General features: G+C 45.0%; 1 protein-coding gene across 2 annotated transcripts; it reads right to left on the reverse strand.

The window, feature by feature from the left end:
* Positions 1 to 335: 335 nt before the first annotated feature.
* On the reverse strand, positions 336 to 18,812 carry LOC134422022 (broad substrate specificity ATP-binding cassette transporter ABCG2-like). 2 transcript variants are annotated; one of them, XM_063163628.1, is made up of 16 exons: positions 18,681 to 18,812; positions 16,891 to 17,168; positions 16,258 to 16,317; positions 14,886 to 15,000; positions 12,534 to 12,686; positions 11,678 to 11,835; positions 10,462 to 10,613; positions 9,172 to 9,288; positions 8,059 to 8,324; positions 7,422 to 7,504; positions 6,977 to 7,066; positions 5,433 to 5,557; positions 4,925 to 5,079; positions 3,392 to 3,481; positions 2,089 to 2,201; positions 336 to 1,218 (listed from the first exon to the last, which is right to left on the reverse strand). In XM_063163628.1, exons 2-16 carry the CDS (start codon positions 17,166 to 17,168, stop codon positions 1,071 to 1,073), a joined length of 2,103 nt encoding a protein of 700 aa, XP_063019698.1. In that variant the 5' UTR covers positions 18,681 to 18,812; the 3' UTR covers positions 336 to 1,070. The 2 variants fall into 2 exon arrangements, with proteins under 2 accessions (XP_063019698.1, XP_063019697.1); XM_063163627.1 differs by having other exon boundaries at positions 16,891 to 17,171; positions 18,681 to 18,796.
* Between the last annotated feature and the right edge of the window lie 419 nt (positions 18,813 to 19,231).

Genomic DNA, 19,231 nt, shown 5'->3' on the forward strand with positions numbered 1-19,231 from the left:
GTAGCCCGGTCCAGGGGCTGCGGCCAGCCCGACCCTCACAGGCAAACTCTCCAGTCCTGTGTTTGAGGATGTTTTCCTTTGGCTAAGCTGATCCACTTACATCTGCAGGTCTTCATGCGATTTAAAAGCATCTCTTCTGCTGCTGATGAGAAGGCCAGGAGCCAAGTATCGGCACGATAGCCAATACTTGGCAATACTGTGGGGACTGTGGTACACGTTGCTGTAGTTGCCACAGCCGTAGCTACATAGGTGTTCTCCAGTCCATAGTGTAAGTAGCACTATATACAGATAGTGCAGCTAAGAACTGGGTCTGTTGTTAAAAATTCTGCCAGTAGTAAGTATACAAATTTTTATTTAGAAAGTAATAAAGAAAAAGGGCATTCCCTCTCATCCTTTAAGTAGTAAATATATTTCTTGCTGTTAATGGGGGTGAGGGGAGGTTTTTTGGTTTTTCTTTTCCTGCAGTACAACAGTACATATTTCTCTTCTTAGGTGAGATGTCTAACACCACTGCTATTTAGTTTTTAGTTAAGCTAAAGCTGTTTCTGGAAGTAGCTTCCACTGAGAAGCTACTACAAGTACAACTGTTTTTTTTTCTGGTAATGAGTGCTTGGTCTCTACTGACTTCAAACTCAAATGCATCTCCAACACACTGTGAATGGTCTGTCTCTCCTCAGATGTGACAAGCACTAACAAGGGAAATATATCATTGTACAAATGCCACCATCACCTTCCACCTTTTGTGATGGAGAAGCTCACATTTCCAATGGAATATTCTGTGTATAAGCTGGCCACATAATAATAATGGTTTACAATATAAAGTTTGATATGTACCTAAGGAATTATGAGAATTGTATTTTCTTAGGAAAAATCACTTACGCAATGTACATTAATGCATTTGTTCTTAAAACCCACAGTCCTGTGGAGATCATGGTCCAGAAACAGGGGAATAGGCCTCCCATCTGAAGTCCAGTAAAGTCAGCTGAAACATTTTGGCAATCTCCAGTAGGCCCTAACAAGCTTTGCAGTTTTAACACCTGAGAAGCTGCAGGGCAAGGCAACACAGGAGTCTATGTGAACTTCCTCATGAACCGGAGTTTTGCATAGGCAATGATAAGGAAGATGACAGTCATGCAGAAGAGAGCCACTATGTTTTCCCACATTGCCCAGCTGGTAGGGGCAATTCCCTGGCTGCACAGGTATGCTTCACCAGAACACCTACAGAAAAGCACGGGGCAGAAGTTCATATTACTATGTTGCACACATCTTCAGGTAATTATTATTGTTTCTCAAAGATCCTTCCACCCCCAACTCTGCAAAACAGGTGATGGAAATAGACAATCCATCACCAAATAAAACTCAAGGGACAAATCTAGATCTCTAGCTCTCATAATTTTCCAGTAGCAACCTAATTGTTCTTTATAGATAACTGGCAATTTATGAGGAAACCTCAGAACCATCTTAAACCATGGTAAGTACAGAAGAATTAGCTTCCCCTCAACAATCACTGGAAGTCCAAAAGCCATGGAAACAGTACTCCAGCACTGCTCCCTGCAAAATATTCAGCTTGCCATTTTTCTAGTATGAATCACAAAATAGCTGCACTGCTACAGCTTAAGATATCAATAGCCAAGAGCATTTCAAATGGGGCAAAACGAAGCACTGTGAGAGAGATACCTTTGCTCTGGATCTGCAGGGAGGTTAATATTTAAAAGTTCTGTGGGAGAGGCATGTTTCTGATCACAGGTCTACTGCTTTCCAGCAACTCTCTAGCTGTCCACACACTGCCATTTCCATTGTTAAGTGACTCTGGATTTATTTAGGAAAACTGATCAATCAGGGCTAGGTTATCAAATACAAAACTTAATTCAGCTAATCTGCCTATTTTTACAAGTAAAGTTTCATCCCTACTTCGCTCTTGGGTAATTGTGGAGTTTTACTGTATAATCCTAAAATACATTACTTTGGGACATGTTGTTGAGACTGGCTTGTAAGTTGTTATTCCGAAAATAGTATAAAAATTTGACACAGTCAGACTTCCCTTCAAGTAATCACTATTCAGGCCCAGAACCATCATGAGTTACTTACATTTCTTCTGTAATATTGGGGGGACAACTGCCTGTGTATCCCACTGACACTGTAGTATTTGGATTCTTCTCACCACAGAAGTAGAGATCTCTGTACTCATTTACCTGAAGGGCCTAGGGAAAGAGGAAGACACAAGATGTTTGCATAGTTCATGGTTTGGGCTGTTAAAACTGAAACACTTCAGTTTTAATAATAATAATCTTCTAATAATCCAAGGAACTTGATTATTAGAATACACATACCACCATTCTAGGAATCATATGTTCACGTTCCTTTTTATTTTCAAGCTCTTAGACACTGCTTTTCTTAGCAACTGCTCCAAGTTATACATGCAGGGTGGTTCAGTGTCCCAGGCCTTGGCTTCAAAGTTACTCAGCCACGGGTTTCTGTCTTGCCAGCTACAAGTTTCTGTTCATCCACACTCACCTGGGTCAATCTACTGATCCAGAAAATCATGTGGCTGCATGCAGATACCCCTGCATCACCACACTGAAGTCATGGCAAAGTCAGCCAAAGCAAGAGGTGAAAGGTTCCTCAGCACTGGCATTCTGCACTCACTGCTATCTCAGAGGACTCTTCTACATTGAGTAGCACTGATAAACCATCTCAGTGATACCCAAGTAATGAGGTCTCACACATCTCCCACCCTGCACCAGCTCCAGCATTCATTTCAGTCATTGTTACCTGAAGTAGGGCATTATTCCTTCCAAAGAGGCTTGGCAAGGATGCAAACAAGGAGATGGAAACAACTCCACCTGTGACCTGCTCTATTTTCTGTGTTTCAAGCAGCTGCACCCTTAGATTTCTGGTACCCCAGCTCCTTACTATTTAGAAAAGTCAAATTTCATTTCAGAAGACGCCACTCTGAAGACTGAGACACTTGTGCACCATCGTAAATCCCCTTAACCAGTTGGAAAGTCATTGGCCCCAGCTGGCCACCCATACAGTAGTGTCTGGAGAGGCTGGACAATACTTGATTTTATTCTAAACCACAGGGATCAACTACTCAGGCTAGGAATTAGTGCCTGACTGGACAGCTTGCTCTGCAGCTGTCCAAGCTGCATTAATTCTGTAGCACAAAATGTTTGTTCAGGCCCTGAGACTTCCAGCTCTCACACAGAGTTCTAAATTTCGCTTCCTTTTTGAGGCTGGCTGGTTAATTTTTTTTTTTTACCATGTTCATGCAATGAAACAAACCAAATCTGGCTTTTAAGAGAATTTCAAACTTTATACTCAAAACCTTTCAAGGAAGCAGCAGTGTGGCTACATTACTCAAAGGAGATCAATGCTACTTTCTACTCACAGTGAGGCCATATCGGGGGATGCTGAAGTACTTGAGCCAGTTCAGCCAGCCCATTACTGAAGGGAGGTTCACTAAGAGGCCAGAAAAGATCTGAAATAGAACACAGGAGACTGATGAGTCACAAACTGTTTATTACAAATAATACCATTTCTGCACAGATGCTGCAGCTCCCAGCAGAGGTTCACTGGGATTGATGGACCTGCTACTGCTGTCATCCCTGCACCCACAGACACGAGTTGGAGCCTTGCAGCACTCCCATGCCACTGGCCCGACAGCACACCTGAGTACTCCAGCTGAACTGCTTGCAAAGAGGTCAGAAAGGTTTTCTACACCTATATGTGAGCTAAGAAGCATGATCACAACTTCTTACCCAGGAGGACTATCCTATGGTAGAGCTAGGCAGAGGGTAAAGAAGAGAGGAGAAATAAGAAAGAGATGAGAGACTGGAGAGATGAGAAAGTGGAGAATCAAAAAGGAGAAAAACGGGGAGCCTTATGAGCTGTTATTATTTCAGTCTTATATCTTTTATCCTCTGTCCTACATCTTTTATCCATGCTTTCTCTCATCTGGAAAAATATTTGCTTTTACTTCTTATCACAAGTGGTCTTCATAGGTAAACACAATACTACAGCCTCTGCTTCATCACAAGTGATCGTGAGCTTACCCCACTGACTTTCAGGACATGCATGTGTCACTTCTTATACACTGTGACCTAACTCAATGTACACATTCCCCTTCACTACACATGCACACTTCTCATCCACAGTGAGCAGTTAAAGCAGTGCACTTGTCTTATTGCAAAAGCAGCTTAAATTGCAAATCAAAGAATAAGGGAGGTACTGTGGCTCAGAGTATGTACACAGACAGTGACCAGGAATCATCTAACAAGAAATATGTAACTTGGTAGGTTTCACAGTCAAGACGTTTCATCGTCAACATCACCTTTTTCAAAAAGAACTCACAGCTCTCATCTCCAAGTGGTCAAAATTTCTTTCTCTCTCTCTCTTGTTCTCTTCCTTAAAAAAATCCTCAGGGAAGAGTATTGAAGTAATTTCTTGAACCCCAAGGTAATATTGAATTACAAAACAAGAGAGGGTTTGTGACTTTTGTACCACTTGGGCAGCAAAAAATAATGAAAAATCAACAGATCTAAAGTTTATTTCAAGGCTTTTTCCATATAAATTATCTAGTTGATCAGTTAGATTTCTAATACTGGAAATGCAAGATTTTTTAAAATCAATCTTTGTAAGGACAATTTAATTTAAAAAAAAGCAACACGTGTTTGGGGCACACTGTTGGAAAGCTCTGGTGGCATCACAGCTACTGAATTGCACCCAACCCTTAGACTACAAGCTGGCAGAAGTATATCTTTGACTACCACAGTGACAATAAAATCACAAGCATGGAGCTGACATGCCATTGGATTATGGATATTTTAGCCTGCCTAGGATAAGCTCAACTCAGTCCTCTTAGCTGGTCTCACCTCTTCCCTCCCCTCCACGAAAGGAGCACACACCCCCTTAGTATACTTACAAGCATCAGGACAAAACAAATGGTGATGAGCAGATTGGCCACAGCCACCACATCCATCCCAGCACTGATAGCCAGGGACATGGCTGTGGCAGTGTAGGACACCAGTATCAGGGTCAGCATGAAGAAGAAGAACCGCCCCGCAACAGCTTGGTATCCTGTCAAAAAGCAGAAAGGTGAGAGTCCAGTAAACAACCACATGAATTCCAGAGTGGTACCCTTGGATTCCTATACAAGACAGGCAAGTCAGGAAGAAAGACCAAGTGTGGAGTTGGCAGGAACTTTGCATGCTTCAGAGGCCCAAAGAGCATTACCAAAAGACGTTGTCAGGAAGGTCCCTGTGTTAGATTGCTGGTGTCTCTGCCCCTGCCCCAGAGTCCTCCAAAGTTATGACGCCAAGCACTTAAATCAGTTGAAAGTTCAAGCAGCAGTATGTTATAGATACAGGAATCTGGCTAAGTCAGAAATGTGTTGGAAGACAACAGGTTCAATGAAAGCATCAATTCTTTACCAATCATCCAGTAACTGATGCATGAGAATATGATGGCTGGAGTAGTTCTCATGGGCAGCAGATCTCCTATCATCAAGGCCAGGAAGTAGGCAGACACACGGTAATATCCACTGGTGTACTGATGGCTGCGAGGACAGGAAGGAGGGGAGTTGTACAGGTTTAGAGGTTCTCTACGAAGCAGGCTCAGAGTGTGTGTTTGATTTACCCTGATTTTTTTCTGCTTTTTCTACCACTGACTCCTCTCTATGCAAATTGCTTATATTCTCTGTGCTATCACTGACACTCTATGAAGCAAGGGCTGATCTGTCTCTCAGACAGTCAAACAGCACACCAAGGAACGTGAATGAAACACTGTGTGACTGCTAAGTAAAATATCATAAAAAAACTCCTAAGACTCTTTTCAAAGGAAAAGATCCTTAATACAAGAGCACAGGGAAGCATTAGACTTCTATAAACTGGAGGAACACTTCATCCACTGCTAACTCATACAGCTGCTTCCAGGGAAGAAGGAATGATACCCAACAATGGGAAAACACCTTTGGGACACCAACTCACCTCCAGTACAGAGCATTATGATTGTTTTGTTGCTTAATGGAGCTCATGAAAAGATGCTTTAACAGGTGATGTGCCTAAATCCCCACTGACACAGCTGGTAAACTACACTGGCAAGCATGGCAGACTAGCAAGAAATGGCAGTGTGCGGGAATTTCACTCCTGAGCAGCTGTTAGGGACAATATCAAGCTGCTCTGAGCAGCCTGTGGGTGGACATGGACATTCCAGGCATAAATCTCCCGTTTCTGTTTTACTGCATAGGATCTGTCTGTTGCTCCTCTACTGCATGAGCTGGAGGCACCTCCAAACTACACTTTCAATATATATGTATATATACATGTGTGTATACTGTAGGTATACATACCTACCCGTGCATTTACATATGTATACACACATACAAAAACATATACAAATATATATATATAACTATAAAGATATTATGCATGAATAATACTATAAGTAAATAACTGTGTTTAATTATATATTAATTACTTTTAACAACAATGTAATAATCAAGCACATCCCTCTAAACACAGATGTGCTTGATTATTAATGATCTCTTGTAAGCCAGACCGTGGCCTCCTTTATCCGAGCATCCATTGCAAAGTTCCTGGAGAAACTCTCCCTTCATTTTTGCACAGTCTTGCCACTTTAGGACCATTGCAAGACTGTGCGTCAGCCCCTGTGAGAAAGGGGGCAGGAAGGATTCACAGTCTGCAGGATTCACACGCAGACCTCAAAACCAGCTGTTACCAAAAGTGGGTAGGAAAAACAGTAAGCTGTCACACAGGAAGCAAGAAAAAGCATTTCCTCCTTCCCCCAGCTCTTACATTTCAGCTCCCTGCTCTACAGACTCCCTTAGCATTACTATTACAATCTGATGTTGCAAGGGAGCAACCAAGTCTTTGGTGGTAATAATTTTGTTCAGTGTGGAAGATACTGCCCCATCTCATTCCAGGGTATGAGACAGTCCAAGTGCCTTACTACTTACACAAATAGTTTCTTGTCTCTGATGAATAGCTCAATTGCAGAGACACTGGAAAAACACTGGTTTGTAGTGACAAAAAACAAGGATCCAACCCTAGAAGGCAAAACAGAACAGTGGAAAAGTGAGGGAACAACCAGATCAAACAGTGGCAGCCTCAGACACCATTCCATAGAGTCAGTGCTTTTCTCTGTCCATAGAATGGAGATATTTAATCGCTACAAATCTTAATTGTATCCTTCTCTTCCCTTTTACATCCCCTTTGTACTTATGTGCAAGCCTGACAGAACTGTGGCCCCTTTAGGACCCCTGGCAATTCCATGCTGCAGTGCACTGAGACGTGTGAACCCAACCCTCCTTTGTATTTCAAGAGGATTCCAAGGCCTTCCTTCCCTGTGCCTCAAACCTGTTTGCTACAGATAGAAAAATGAGCAAAGCTTTTTCATCTTACCGATTCTGAATGCCGCTTCGGTCCAGTTTTACACCAAAAAAGATAGCACCCACAACCAAGGCTAGAATTACAGTCACTGCAATCTGGAAGTGGAAAGAAGAAAGGTAAAATGAAATCCTTCAGATAAGTAAAAAATCAGGAACTAACATTATTAAGTCATATGTAGGGCTTAAGATTCACACCTGCCTAAAGCCTTGCTGTTGTGAGGTAATGTATACCTGTGACACACCCAATTAAAATTATTATGACAGTTTTTCAGATTTTATCCTTTTCTCTTTTCTACCTCATTCTTTGGCTAGGAGAGTTTAGTAGAAACATGCTTATAGAGTAACCAAGTTTAAGTTTTAAAGTGAGGCATAAAATTAGTATCACCCTAGAAGATCCCTATGTGACTCCGAGAATGAAGCACCTTCCCCCCCCACCCCAATCTTCAGTGCAGTATTCTTATGCTAAACTAAACTGGAGATTTTTTCCAAAGGCCACAAAGGTAGCTGAGCATCTCACTCTATTAACATGGCAGTGGCACAGGACTTTTCTGTTTCCCTAACTGCCTTTGAAAACATGTTCTGCCCTACACACTACAGATTACGAGACTGAGAGCAGCAAGAGTTTGAGACTTTTAGCAATTGTTACCTACTTGTGCAATGGAGGCCTGTGGGTTCCTGATGAGATTTTTCAGGGAGCGCTTGGACACCCAGTAGAGCTGAGTGAAGAATCCATTTGCATAGGTGATCTCATGCTCCTGCTTGGTTGGTCTCTGCTTGCTTCCCCGTCCAAGCTCCACTTTCCCCAGTGCTTCCTTTGTGCTCTGATACAGGCTCGAGCTGAGATACTTCTGGTGCAGCACGTCTACCACACTGCTATCCACGTTGTCTTCTGTCACTCCATTTTCACTGCTCACGTCTGAGTGAGAAAAAGAAGACATGGCTTGTGATTCCCTATGAACCTGACCTTCAGATATGGCCCATCAATAAGCTCAGCAATTCTGGAGGCTGAAGAAAAAGGCAGAAATGCCCAGAGAATTTGAGTCGTTCAGGCCTTAGGCCTGAGTTTAGGAGGCTAGCTTGAGTGAGAGGTTTGTCCTACATTTTTAACTGAATCTAGCTAATCTGCCCATTCTTACTGGCACAAAATGGTCATATTCTTGTAACATGGCACCAGAAGACTTTTGTTTCATTGAATTTGGAAAAAATCAATGTTTGCTCCGATTCACATCACTTCAGTGGTGTGAACTGTTGTGTAACTGCTTTACAAGATCTGTTCCCTTATAGTCCTTCAGTTAACGATGTGCAACATGATCCCCAACAAGTATTTCCAAACATTTCACTCATTATACTGGTAGAGAATTTCTTCCCTAAAAGTTCCAATCTCTTTCACTCTCCTGTAAATCCAACACTCCTTAGCCATCTACCTAGTCTTCTCTGCAGCAGCCTCTTATGTGACTGAAAGCTTGTCAGCTGCCTCTTGAGACTAGGCAGTTTTAGTTTTTCCAGTCTTTCCCTCACAGGCTTTTTTAAAATTTTGGTATTTGTCATTGCTCTCCTATACTACTGAAGTGAAAAAAATCCATTTAAGAAGTTTTCTGATCTCTTTAAAGAAGCCAAAACAAAGTATATCTATTAGTAGGAACAATGAAAAGATAAAGAAATGCCCTTAGACTCAAGGAAACCCAGAGAGTAAAAACTTGCCATCAGCACATACAATTTCCCTTCTACACTAGCCAGCAGTGAATTTCTCCTTTGCAATTTACCTTTTCCTGTGTCCACAGGTCCATGATCATCCTTGCTGGCTGCCACAGCAGTTGAATCACCATTTATGACATCAAGGAAGAAGTCAGCTGGATTATTGAAGGGTTCACATTGATATCCTTTAAAAACAAAACCAAAACAAACCAAAACCACACATGCAACGTGTTTGCATTGCACAGGGCACACCTCGGAAGGTCAGGTCTAATACTATATCACTTTTCTATAACCCTGTTACCAGAAAGCTTCACTGCTTTTCGTAAGTGTAACTTTACAGCAGTAGATGGAGGACAGGATTTAGGAGATGGTGAATCCAGGGTATCTAAAAAGCTTCTAAGCTGCTTATTCACTGATTTCAGGTGAGGAGGAATCTCTAACTTGCTTCTACCACAACTCAGTATGGACAACTCTTGCCTCCTTGCCATTGCTGTTCAACCACATTCCACTCTGAAAGACACACAGGTCCTCAGCAGAGGTTCCTGGATGTCTGCTCTACAGCCTCAGATATTTCCTCCAGAGGCTCAACTCTTGTTGGTGTTTCCCTGGTCACAAGGATGAGGAAGGGCTGTCCAAGAGCAGCTTCTTACAATACAGTTCTAAGCATGGGACAAAGAAGAAATTAAAAACAAACAAACCCAAAGACACTTCTACATCTTCCCTGAGAGAAAGGAAGTGGGCTACAAGGAGGAGGAGTAGAAGTACTGACATTGGTTAAAGCCCCCCCATTAAAGCCAGGGAAAGCTTACAATCTAATGAGTCCATGGTTGCATCTAAAGATTGGAAGTCTACTCTACATTCTCTGTTCATTACAGTCAGACACCCTCACTCTGCTTACTTGAACAGAGGGCAGCCACTCAGCAGTGCAACTATTAACCCATCTTAAGACACACCCAAATTCTGTCCTCTTAGCTGCCCACCTGCATTCAGTCTAGAGCATATTTTTGGATCAATCTGTACACATTGCTGCTAATCTGCAGGCTGTGGTTCAAAAACCACTGGATCTGCCACCGAGGCCTGGTACAACTACAACCATTATCTAGTGATTCTTGATTTTTGTCCTCATGCAAGGCAAAACAAAGGCAAGAGAGAGCCATGGTCTCTTGTCTGAAAAATTTTAGGTTTCTCATTGTGTCTTTTTCCTGTTCTAACATAACACTCCTTAGACTGTTTGTGTACAGTTTCTAACATCCCAGTGATAGAAAAGCATGGGCCTATTATCCCATGCTAGGACAAGAATCTACACACAGATTTAACTCATGAGCCAGTTGCTTTTGCTCTTGGCATGGAAGACTTACCAATAGAACTGAAGTAGTCCAGGGCGTTTTTCGCAGGACCGTGGTACAGCACCTTTCCTGAAGCCAGTAATGTCAGACTGTCAAACAGCTTGAATATGGAGTAGCGGGGCTGATGGATGGAAAATATGATGGTTCTCCCTCTTCTTGAGAGCCTGACATAGAAACAAAACATCTCTTAAGTACACCACACTTTGAGTTTCAGGAAGGCAAACCCCAAGTATCAAAATCCAAGACAAATACTTGGCAACTTCTCAGGGCTCTGACCCAGAAAAACCTTCCCTCTGATACTCTGTCACGGTATCAGATGCTGCCTGCAAGACAGCACCCATCATTACAGGAGACCATCACTGCAGCCCAGGTAGCCAAAGTATGATGTTGTCTGTAGCTAGCAAAGCTTGAGGCCACAGCTGTGTATAAACCCTCCTTATGTGTTTTTTATACCAGATGTCCACCTAACTGCAACAGTCCTACTGTGCTCAATGGCAATACCAGGTGGTACTTATCAGGCTGTGGAAGTCTGGCCAGATGACATTTCTCTTAGCTCTTCTGCTGAAGATTTACTCTAAAGAAAATTCAAACCAAGTTTTCCTTGAAATTTGTCAGATGCTCTTTCAAGTGCTTTAGCACTGATGCCCAACAAGGACCCTTGATGATCAAAGACCTATATCCACAAATCCCAGACCAAAGCAATGCCCACAAGCAAAATCAGACAACTTGCCACAAACCCAGGAGCAGGATTAGAAAGCCATTCTCATTAAATGACCCTCTTTCATCCTCCTTGCATGTAACTTTATGCTAATTGTCAGAAGACAACTCATCTCCAAAACACAGAACACTTAGGGTAAATTTGCAGGTGAAGTTTTATCTGAGTTCAAGACTGTTGTTGGGTAATAGACTCAGATGGAAGGCCAAGAAATTATGATTACAAGGTTTGACCTCCCAGTCCACTCTTTGTTGTGGCAAAGGGAAGCTGTCCAAGCTACATCTGCTTTTTGGGCTCCAATCCAATGCATGCTGTGGAAAGATTCCCATAAGCTTAAAAAGGCTTTGGAAGAGACCCAAACAAATAATTTACCACTACTTCTGAATACATTTGTCTAGTTTTTATGTTTTTGTTTTTTAAAGGAGGCCTAGAACTACTCAGTCATAAGAACATTCCTTTTTTTACTAATGATTTGACAACCAAATTGCAACACACTGAAGCACTGACTCTTACTTCTTCAGAAGGATGAGGACTGCATTGGCTGTGCTGGCATCAAGGCCAGTTGTTGGTTCATCCAGAAAAAGGACTGGTGGCTCTGTGATGAGCTCCATCCCAATGTTGGTTCTTTTCCGTTCCCCTCCAGACACTCCCCGGATCAATTCAGTTCCAACCTGCATGCAGAAGAAATCAGATATTTGCAACAAGACCCAGTCAGTACATGCTCTGGACTTGTGGGCTTTCCACATCCAGCAGCCATTTTCACTCTCAGTCCCTTTAATGAACTCTAGGACCAACAGCAGGTGAGTTTGACCCAGTGTGAGGGACTGTGTAGCAGTATGCTAAGCCTGATTTTCAGAGGTACCAGGTGCCTTATGACTTCAGGGAACAAGGATGACACTGACAAGAGACAGAGTGGGGCCACAGCATTCAGAGGAGGGCATTGGTGTGTGGGGATGCCTTTTTTTGGTAGCTTGCCTGTTAATACAAGCTCTACACAGAACTTTTCCATCGAAGACCAGTTTTTCATCCCTCAGAGCTTTCAGAAATGAGAAAACAATTTTCTTGTTCCACAAAGCCAGGAAGTGACTGAACAACTTTCCAAGATGCAATGACTAAGCGACTCTTTCCCTTCTGAATTTATACAACACTCTGGACATGGTCCAAAATCTTCCCCTTTTAGTAGCAAATACAAATATCTCTCTCCAAGCTCCCTCCTGAGCTGGAGACTGATTTCTTGCATGCAATATGGTTTAGTCAGGTTCCTGTTTGGCTTTCTGTAACTGCACTACACACACCATACTGCCCAGAGACAAGTAGTTCAATTTCCAGAGGTAGTAGGATTTCTGAGAAAGGTATTCTTGCTGCTCACCTTAGCATCAGCCACTTTGCTTAATCCCAGCTCATTGATTATCTGGGTGACTCGCTCTTCCTTCTCTTTAATGCTGATGGAGCTGGGGAGTCGCAGTGCAGCAGAGAATTGCAGGTTCTCCCTCACCGTCATCGTGCCCATAACAACATCATCCTGAAAGTACAAATGGACAGTTGGAAAGACTCCTCAGCTGCTGAGTGGGCACGGGAGTCCCTTAGCAGCAGTTACTGCGTAAGTTGTTCGCGTACCACAGTGGAACCCAGACTGAAGGACAACTCCTTCAAATTTTACGTGACATGAAATTCAAAGTCGTTCAGTAGCAGTCAAAGGGAGACTGTAGCTCTGCAGGCTCCACAGCTTAAACCCAGCACCCCCTCAGCCTCCTTTCAGGCTGAGAAGTTCAAGTGCAGACAGTGCTGCTGTGTACTGCATGTGCATTTTTCTTACTAGCCAAAGTGAGGCAGATCAGGTAGTGATTTTGTAGCGCTCAGTGTTCAAGGTAGAGACGCTCAGGGAACCACCCTGGTCAGCTCTGTTTCCAGAGCCAAGCCATACCTCGTTGTGGTTCAGAGCACCTGCTGAGTTCAGCTGCCAACAACGAGCTTTCCCCAGCTCCTCACTGGCAGCAGTTTCTCAGAGAAGAAATTGCACCAAGACACTCCTGCCATGCCTCAGCTATGTACAACTCTTGGACCTAAACCTTTCTTCCAAGGGCTACAAAAGCTTTAACAGCCACATGCACTTTAAGGGAGAATCAAATCTATCCAGCTGACAGACATGGGCATCCTACAGCAACCTGCAACAACCATGAGCCAAATAAGAGATTTGTCATCAGGTCCATTCAGAGCTCCATGCGTCTCCATCACCCCCACTTTGGTATTTGCACCAATTCTGTATCCTACAATATGATGAGAAAAGGGCTGCAACACTGGGTATCTGCTAAGAAAGATGCCTTTTACATCAGCCATCTTTGGAAGACATTCCCTAAGCTCCAGGGCAGCAGATTCTTGCCTGCTTTGGGACTCTGCCCACATCAGATGTAGTGCATCACTAGCACACATGATATACCAGTCAACCATGTTTGGCACTGGAGTTAACAGAGGAAGACAAGAATGTGCTGCTTTGCTGCCAAAGATGGTTTAGGCATTTCAAACCTCCCTTCCCACAACCCCTCAGTCTCTGACCCCAGCCTCCCATTCTCCACTCTCAGATCCACCAATAGAACTGCTGAGTCACTACACTGGAAACTGAACTGTGAATTTAAGCTTAATACCAAACATAACCAACAGTGGCATGACACCTTCACTCTCAGCATGAATAGAGAGACCACCAGCAGTTTTATAGGGATAACATATGACTTAGCATGCCTATATGCTTCTCTGCATAAAAATGATCCTATAATTCTGTATTTAGGACTTAAATGTTGTTCATAGTTTTTGACCTGTCTTTACTGATCCAGGGAGTACTGCATGGGGTAGGAAGGGGGAGAGACCATTTAACATTTGACCAAGTTGCTTATCATTTTAAAGTTATGTTTGGTTGCTCTGGACATTTGAGAGACAAAGGTCTCAAACTGGCACCACTTGTGAGAAACTTACAGGTTTTTCACCAGCCACTGAGGATTTGGGGATCTCTGACCTGCAGGATCAAGATTTAGCACCAGTCTCATCCCATGGATCCTGCAGAGCCCCCCAGCTGGCAGCTTTCAGCTGCCTGTGTCACATCTGCCTGCAGTCAAAACCCTGGATGGTTTCCAGATTTGGCTTCTCATACGACTGCCAAGAATCCCCTTCTCCCCAAGCTCCCCAGGGCTTTGAGGGTCTATTATTGGTCCAGGCCTCCACCCACTTCCGTAGATTCAGCTGGCTTTTCCTGTCTCCGAGTGGAATGGACCTCTGTCACAGCCAGCTAGAATCAGAGGAAGAACAGCAGGGATCTATTTATTTCCTAGAATTATTGTCTGATAGTTTGAAGCTACTTCTGCCAGCTAGAACGGCTTCTGAGTTTAACCACAAGAGATTTTGGGTGTCATGTTTTTTTTCTCCTTTTTTTAAAAATCTTTGCTAGCACTTCAGGGCCGAGCCCAAAGGCCAAGTCACAGTAGCCCAGCAATTTGGGCATCCATGTGGCTAGGGGAAAGACACGCCTCTGTTCTTGACTAGGCTGGAGTAAGAGTTTGATCTTATTGTCTTCCATATCCCAGATTAAAACTAAAAACTGTAACAGCTGAGTTATCAAATTAGGCTCTGTAGGGATCACTGAAAATTACCTAAACTAGTCATTGATGCTTCCTCATCTTATGTGGTCCTCCATCCCAAGATCTCCCAGGCCCCCAGTAAGGCAGTTACTCACCTGCACAACATATCCTGAGATGCACTTGAAATTTGGAGGTTGTGGGATGCCATCTATAAGCACTTCTCCAGACAGACCTGCTGGGTCCTTTCTGGCAGCCAGCACATCTAGGAGACTTCAGACAAACACCAGGCATTAGGTTTTGCAATAACTGCTGCTTTTACCCTTGACTGGTTAAGTACCACCAGCCAGGACTGAGTTACAGCCTGCTCACAGTGTGCTGCAAACCAGAGGGCACAGGAAGGGGCTTCCCCTACTCTGCATGCTTTAGCTCTTTGTACACAAAGTCTGGTGTCCATCCAGGATTTTCCAGCACACGGTGTGCCACAGCAGTATGGCAGTGTACAGACGCTCACAATTCACAACAGTCAACCTCCTACAGACATAAACTTGGTCTGTGTATTTACAGATAACCTCAAATGCACAGAGACAAAAGCACCCTGCTGAGTCGCTGCAGGCTGCTCTCCAGCCAGGGGAGCACTGAACTAACTCCTCTTATCTCAAGGAAATTAATCCATATGGGTGTAAAGACAGAGTTAAGATTAGTTCTAGAAAGTAATTTTTTTAACGTATCACTAGATTCTCCTTACTGCCAGTGCAGAGGCCAGCCTGTCTGCCTGATAAGTAAACTGCCCTGATGAAGTGCTGCTCTTGAAAGCATCCTGATTAACCAGCAGTCTCCTTAGAAAAGAAGATCAATGGTCACCACAAAGACAGGCCTTTGTGAACCCTGGCCATATTTCCAAGTGTCTGACACTCTTAAAGTCAGAGAGTGACAAAAGAACTCTGTTACCACAGGAGAGAAAACAGCATTAGCACTGGATGGAAACAATCTACATGGCATTTCTCTGTGCCTTCATCCAAACAACTCAAGAATGTGTGCACCCCCACCAGCAGGCCACAGCCAAGCTGAGGTAAGGATCCAGAGCATCCCACAGACTGCATTACACCATACTACTGTCAGTTGTCACAGAAGGGTCTGGCCTAGCAGCTTCAAGGAAATCTTGCTGCAGAGAGTTCAGAGGGGGTGACATCTTCCACGCCCCAGGGGAGCTTGTGCCCCATCCCCACAGTCGGACAGAGCCTACATCTGAGCTCCAAACACCCCAGTTCTCCTTAACTCGGGCCACCACCAAGGATGACTGCAGTAATATGGAGCACCAACTGGAGCAGATGAAGCATGTGACACAGTCATGGTGCAAGAACTTCAGCAAGGCTGACAGAGGGGCAGGAGGTCAAGCTGCATCACCAGATCTCTCAAAGGCATGCAAAGGTCTAAGCGTGCAGATACCTCACATCTCCCCTAACCCTCAGAATCCCAAAAATACTTTGAACAGCAGACTATCTATTTAAAGGAGCAGAAGGTACTCACGAAGATTTCCCACTCCCTGTTGGCCCCAGGATAGCATTCAAGCCTGGTTTCATAATGCCACTGGAAGAAGGAAAGAGTTGTTAACAAATAAGGACATTTACAAGGACCACACATATGCAGATTTTAGTAGATGTGAGACGTGAACAAAATGCTATTGAAAGAAAAACCTCAGAGATTAAAAACTTCTTAAATCTGAAATCAATAAGCATTCTTCCTTTCTGTCCCAGACTGCCAGTCAGAACAGAATGAGAACTGGACATAAAAAGCAATCTACATAAGACAAAAATTGTCTTCCCTGCTCAGCAGGGTCTTGAAAAGAAGCAACAACTGCTCTCTGTTGCTCATTTCCTCTGACTGCACCTTGAACCATAGTTAACAGAACCCTCAGATCTTCTGGAAGAAGAGCTCACACAATTTTGGTCCTAATTTGCTCAGATCAATAACTGAAACTGTTTCAGCTATATCCCAGCTATTTTGCCTAAAAGCAAATCAAAGTGCTTACAAGAACTGCTGACTGGCAGGAGGGCAGTCATTTCTGTACCAGCACAGCTGGATCTGGAAGGTGACACGAGGTCACTGGTTCACAGCAGCAGATTAATTCCTACCCTCCTACCCATTTAAGCAAACACTTACTTAACACTGTGAAGGATCTTCTTTTCCACGATTTTCCGTTTACAAAGGAATCCACTGGACTGCTTAACGGAGTACTGGATGTTATGGAAACTCACAACGGAGCCACGAGGAGATCGGAGGGACTCTTGTGTTGGAACAGAACGTTGGAAATTGCCCACTCCTTCCTCTTCTCCGACAGAAACAACGCTGTGATCGAACCTCGTGTCCGACATCATGCTCTTGTTACACAGGCCAAGCTCCACTGCACGGAGGTCACTGCTGTTTTGAGCAGTTCCCATCTGCTGAGGCAAAGAACACGTAAACATGCAGGGAAGAAGATATGTGAACAAAGATTTCTCCAGAAAGTGCCTTGGAAGAGCAAGTTCATGACACCACAGCAATCGGTACACATGCCAAGTTTCCAAAAGGATGGGCATCCGCACTGGAAGACATCCAGTAGTCAGGCCCCAAAGGCACAGAAACCTACAGATTTAGAACTAACCTTTAAGGACAAGAAGTCTGTTCTTGAAGTAAATAATGCTTGCTCAAAGGGCATCTAATGAGGCAAAACCAAGCCTACCTATGATGGTCACCATCTTTGGCAACACAGTCAGCATTACTAAAGGAAGCTGTGACCACTTGTAGAGACTCAAGCTCACCTTCTTCAGTCATAACATGCTTACCCCTCCACCCCACAACAAAGATAGCAGAGAAAGCCTATTAATGAATCCATACAAAGAACCACAGCAACAAAAATGTTTGTGTTTACAAAAATGAAGGCCAGTTACATGCATCTTGTTTGCTGCACAAGTCTGTTTCAGAGATATCAATGTGATTAAAATAACAATTACACATGCTAAAAATTACTGTGATGCTGCAGAAAGCCAAGGTGCTCATCAGGTTAAAAGAGCAAGGAGAAAGACCTGTCCACAAACACACCCGCTGCTAGTTCCTCGAATTTTGTGTGAAGGTAGAAGTATCCCACAAACCACCCCTTTCCCACCATCTTCACTTCCTTCCTCACAGGACTGAGAGGGTGATAACTAGTAAAACCACCACTACAGCAGTAGTAGATTTCTCAGGGATAGAGAGATGGCCATCCTAGGAAACTAGAGCCACAAAAGCCAGGTTTAAAGAAATGGAAATTGTCCTTTCCTCTCTACCTCTTCCTATCTCTGAAAGCTCAACAAGTTGCATAAATTTTCTCCTGTATAAGTAAAATAAAAATCAGGGGCAAAGGAAGGGTTGTTTAGTTTGAACCTATATTGAACTCTAAGGCTAGTCACCCCTGGGAAAGAGCACAGGATATGCTGGTTACATCAGCAAGAGACGGCTAATACACTTGAAAGGTTGCACAACAAATGATGAGGAAAAAAAACCCAATAGGATGATAGTGACACTAGGGACAAAGACCTTATTAGACTTTCGAACATTTTTCTTGTATCTGTCCTGGCTAGGTTCTGCGGTTTAGTTCACCGTACACCCTTTTATGCAGGGTTCTGTAAAGCTACCGATTAGCACTGGAAGCACGGAGGGCACGAGGACGAGAAAAGCCTAGCAGAGGCTACAGGTAGGCTCGGGCTGCAGCAGCACCTCACGGCAGCGCCCGCCCTGTGTCTCCCACCCACGTCCCGCGGGCCGGTTTCGCCAGTAAACCGGAGCCCGGACCCGACCCGGCCGGCTGCGCTCCGCTCTCCTCCCGCAGCCCGCGCCCGCCCGCAGCGTAGCTCCAGCCCCGGCCCCGCCAGGAGCGCCGCTCGGCCGCCCCCGCCCCAGCCCCAGCCCCGGCCCGGCCCGGCCCGCGCCGTTACCTCGCGGCTGCCGCGGAGTTCGGAGTGGCGGCGGCTCTGCCTTGGCGGCGTTTTATAAGCGGGTCCGAGCGGCGGGTTACATAAAGCGGCGGCGGGGAGTGCCGGCCGTGGCACGCAATCCCCGCCGGTCGCGGGCGAAGGCGGCGGTGATGGAGTCCCGCTCCGCGGGCGGCGCGACCCCCGGGGCGGTGCCGGCGCCGCGCGGGGCCGAGCCCGGCTGCGTGAGGGCCGCGCTGTGGGAGCGCTGCCCTCGCCGGCAGCGCTGGGCCCGGGGCGGCGGCGCGGAGCAGCCCCCGTGAGCCGGGGTGCCGCGGGCTGCCGGCGCCGTCAGCCCGCCTTCCCGGGGCGGAGAGAGCAGCGGGAAAAGCCGCGATGTTCGCCCCTGGGAACCCCCGAGCGGGCGGCGGACACGAGGAGCCCCGTGAAATGCACGCGGCCCCTGCGCACCCCGGCACGGGAGGGACAGACCGGGAGCGGAGGCAGCGGCCACTCTCCCTCCTGCCCTCCCGCCTCCTGGAAAGGTCATCACCCCCGGGGCATGGGGCCAGTCC

Source organism: Melospiza melodia, chromosome 9 (assembly GCF_035770615.1).
Source record: "Melospiza melodia melodia isolate bMelMel2 chromosome 9, bMelMel2.pri, whole genome shotgun sequence".
Lineage (NCBI taxonomy): Eukaryota > Metazoa > Chordata > Aves > Passeriformes > Passerellidae > Melospiza > Melospiza melodia.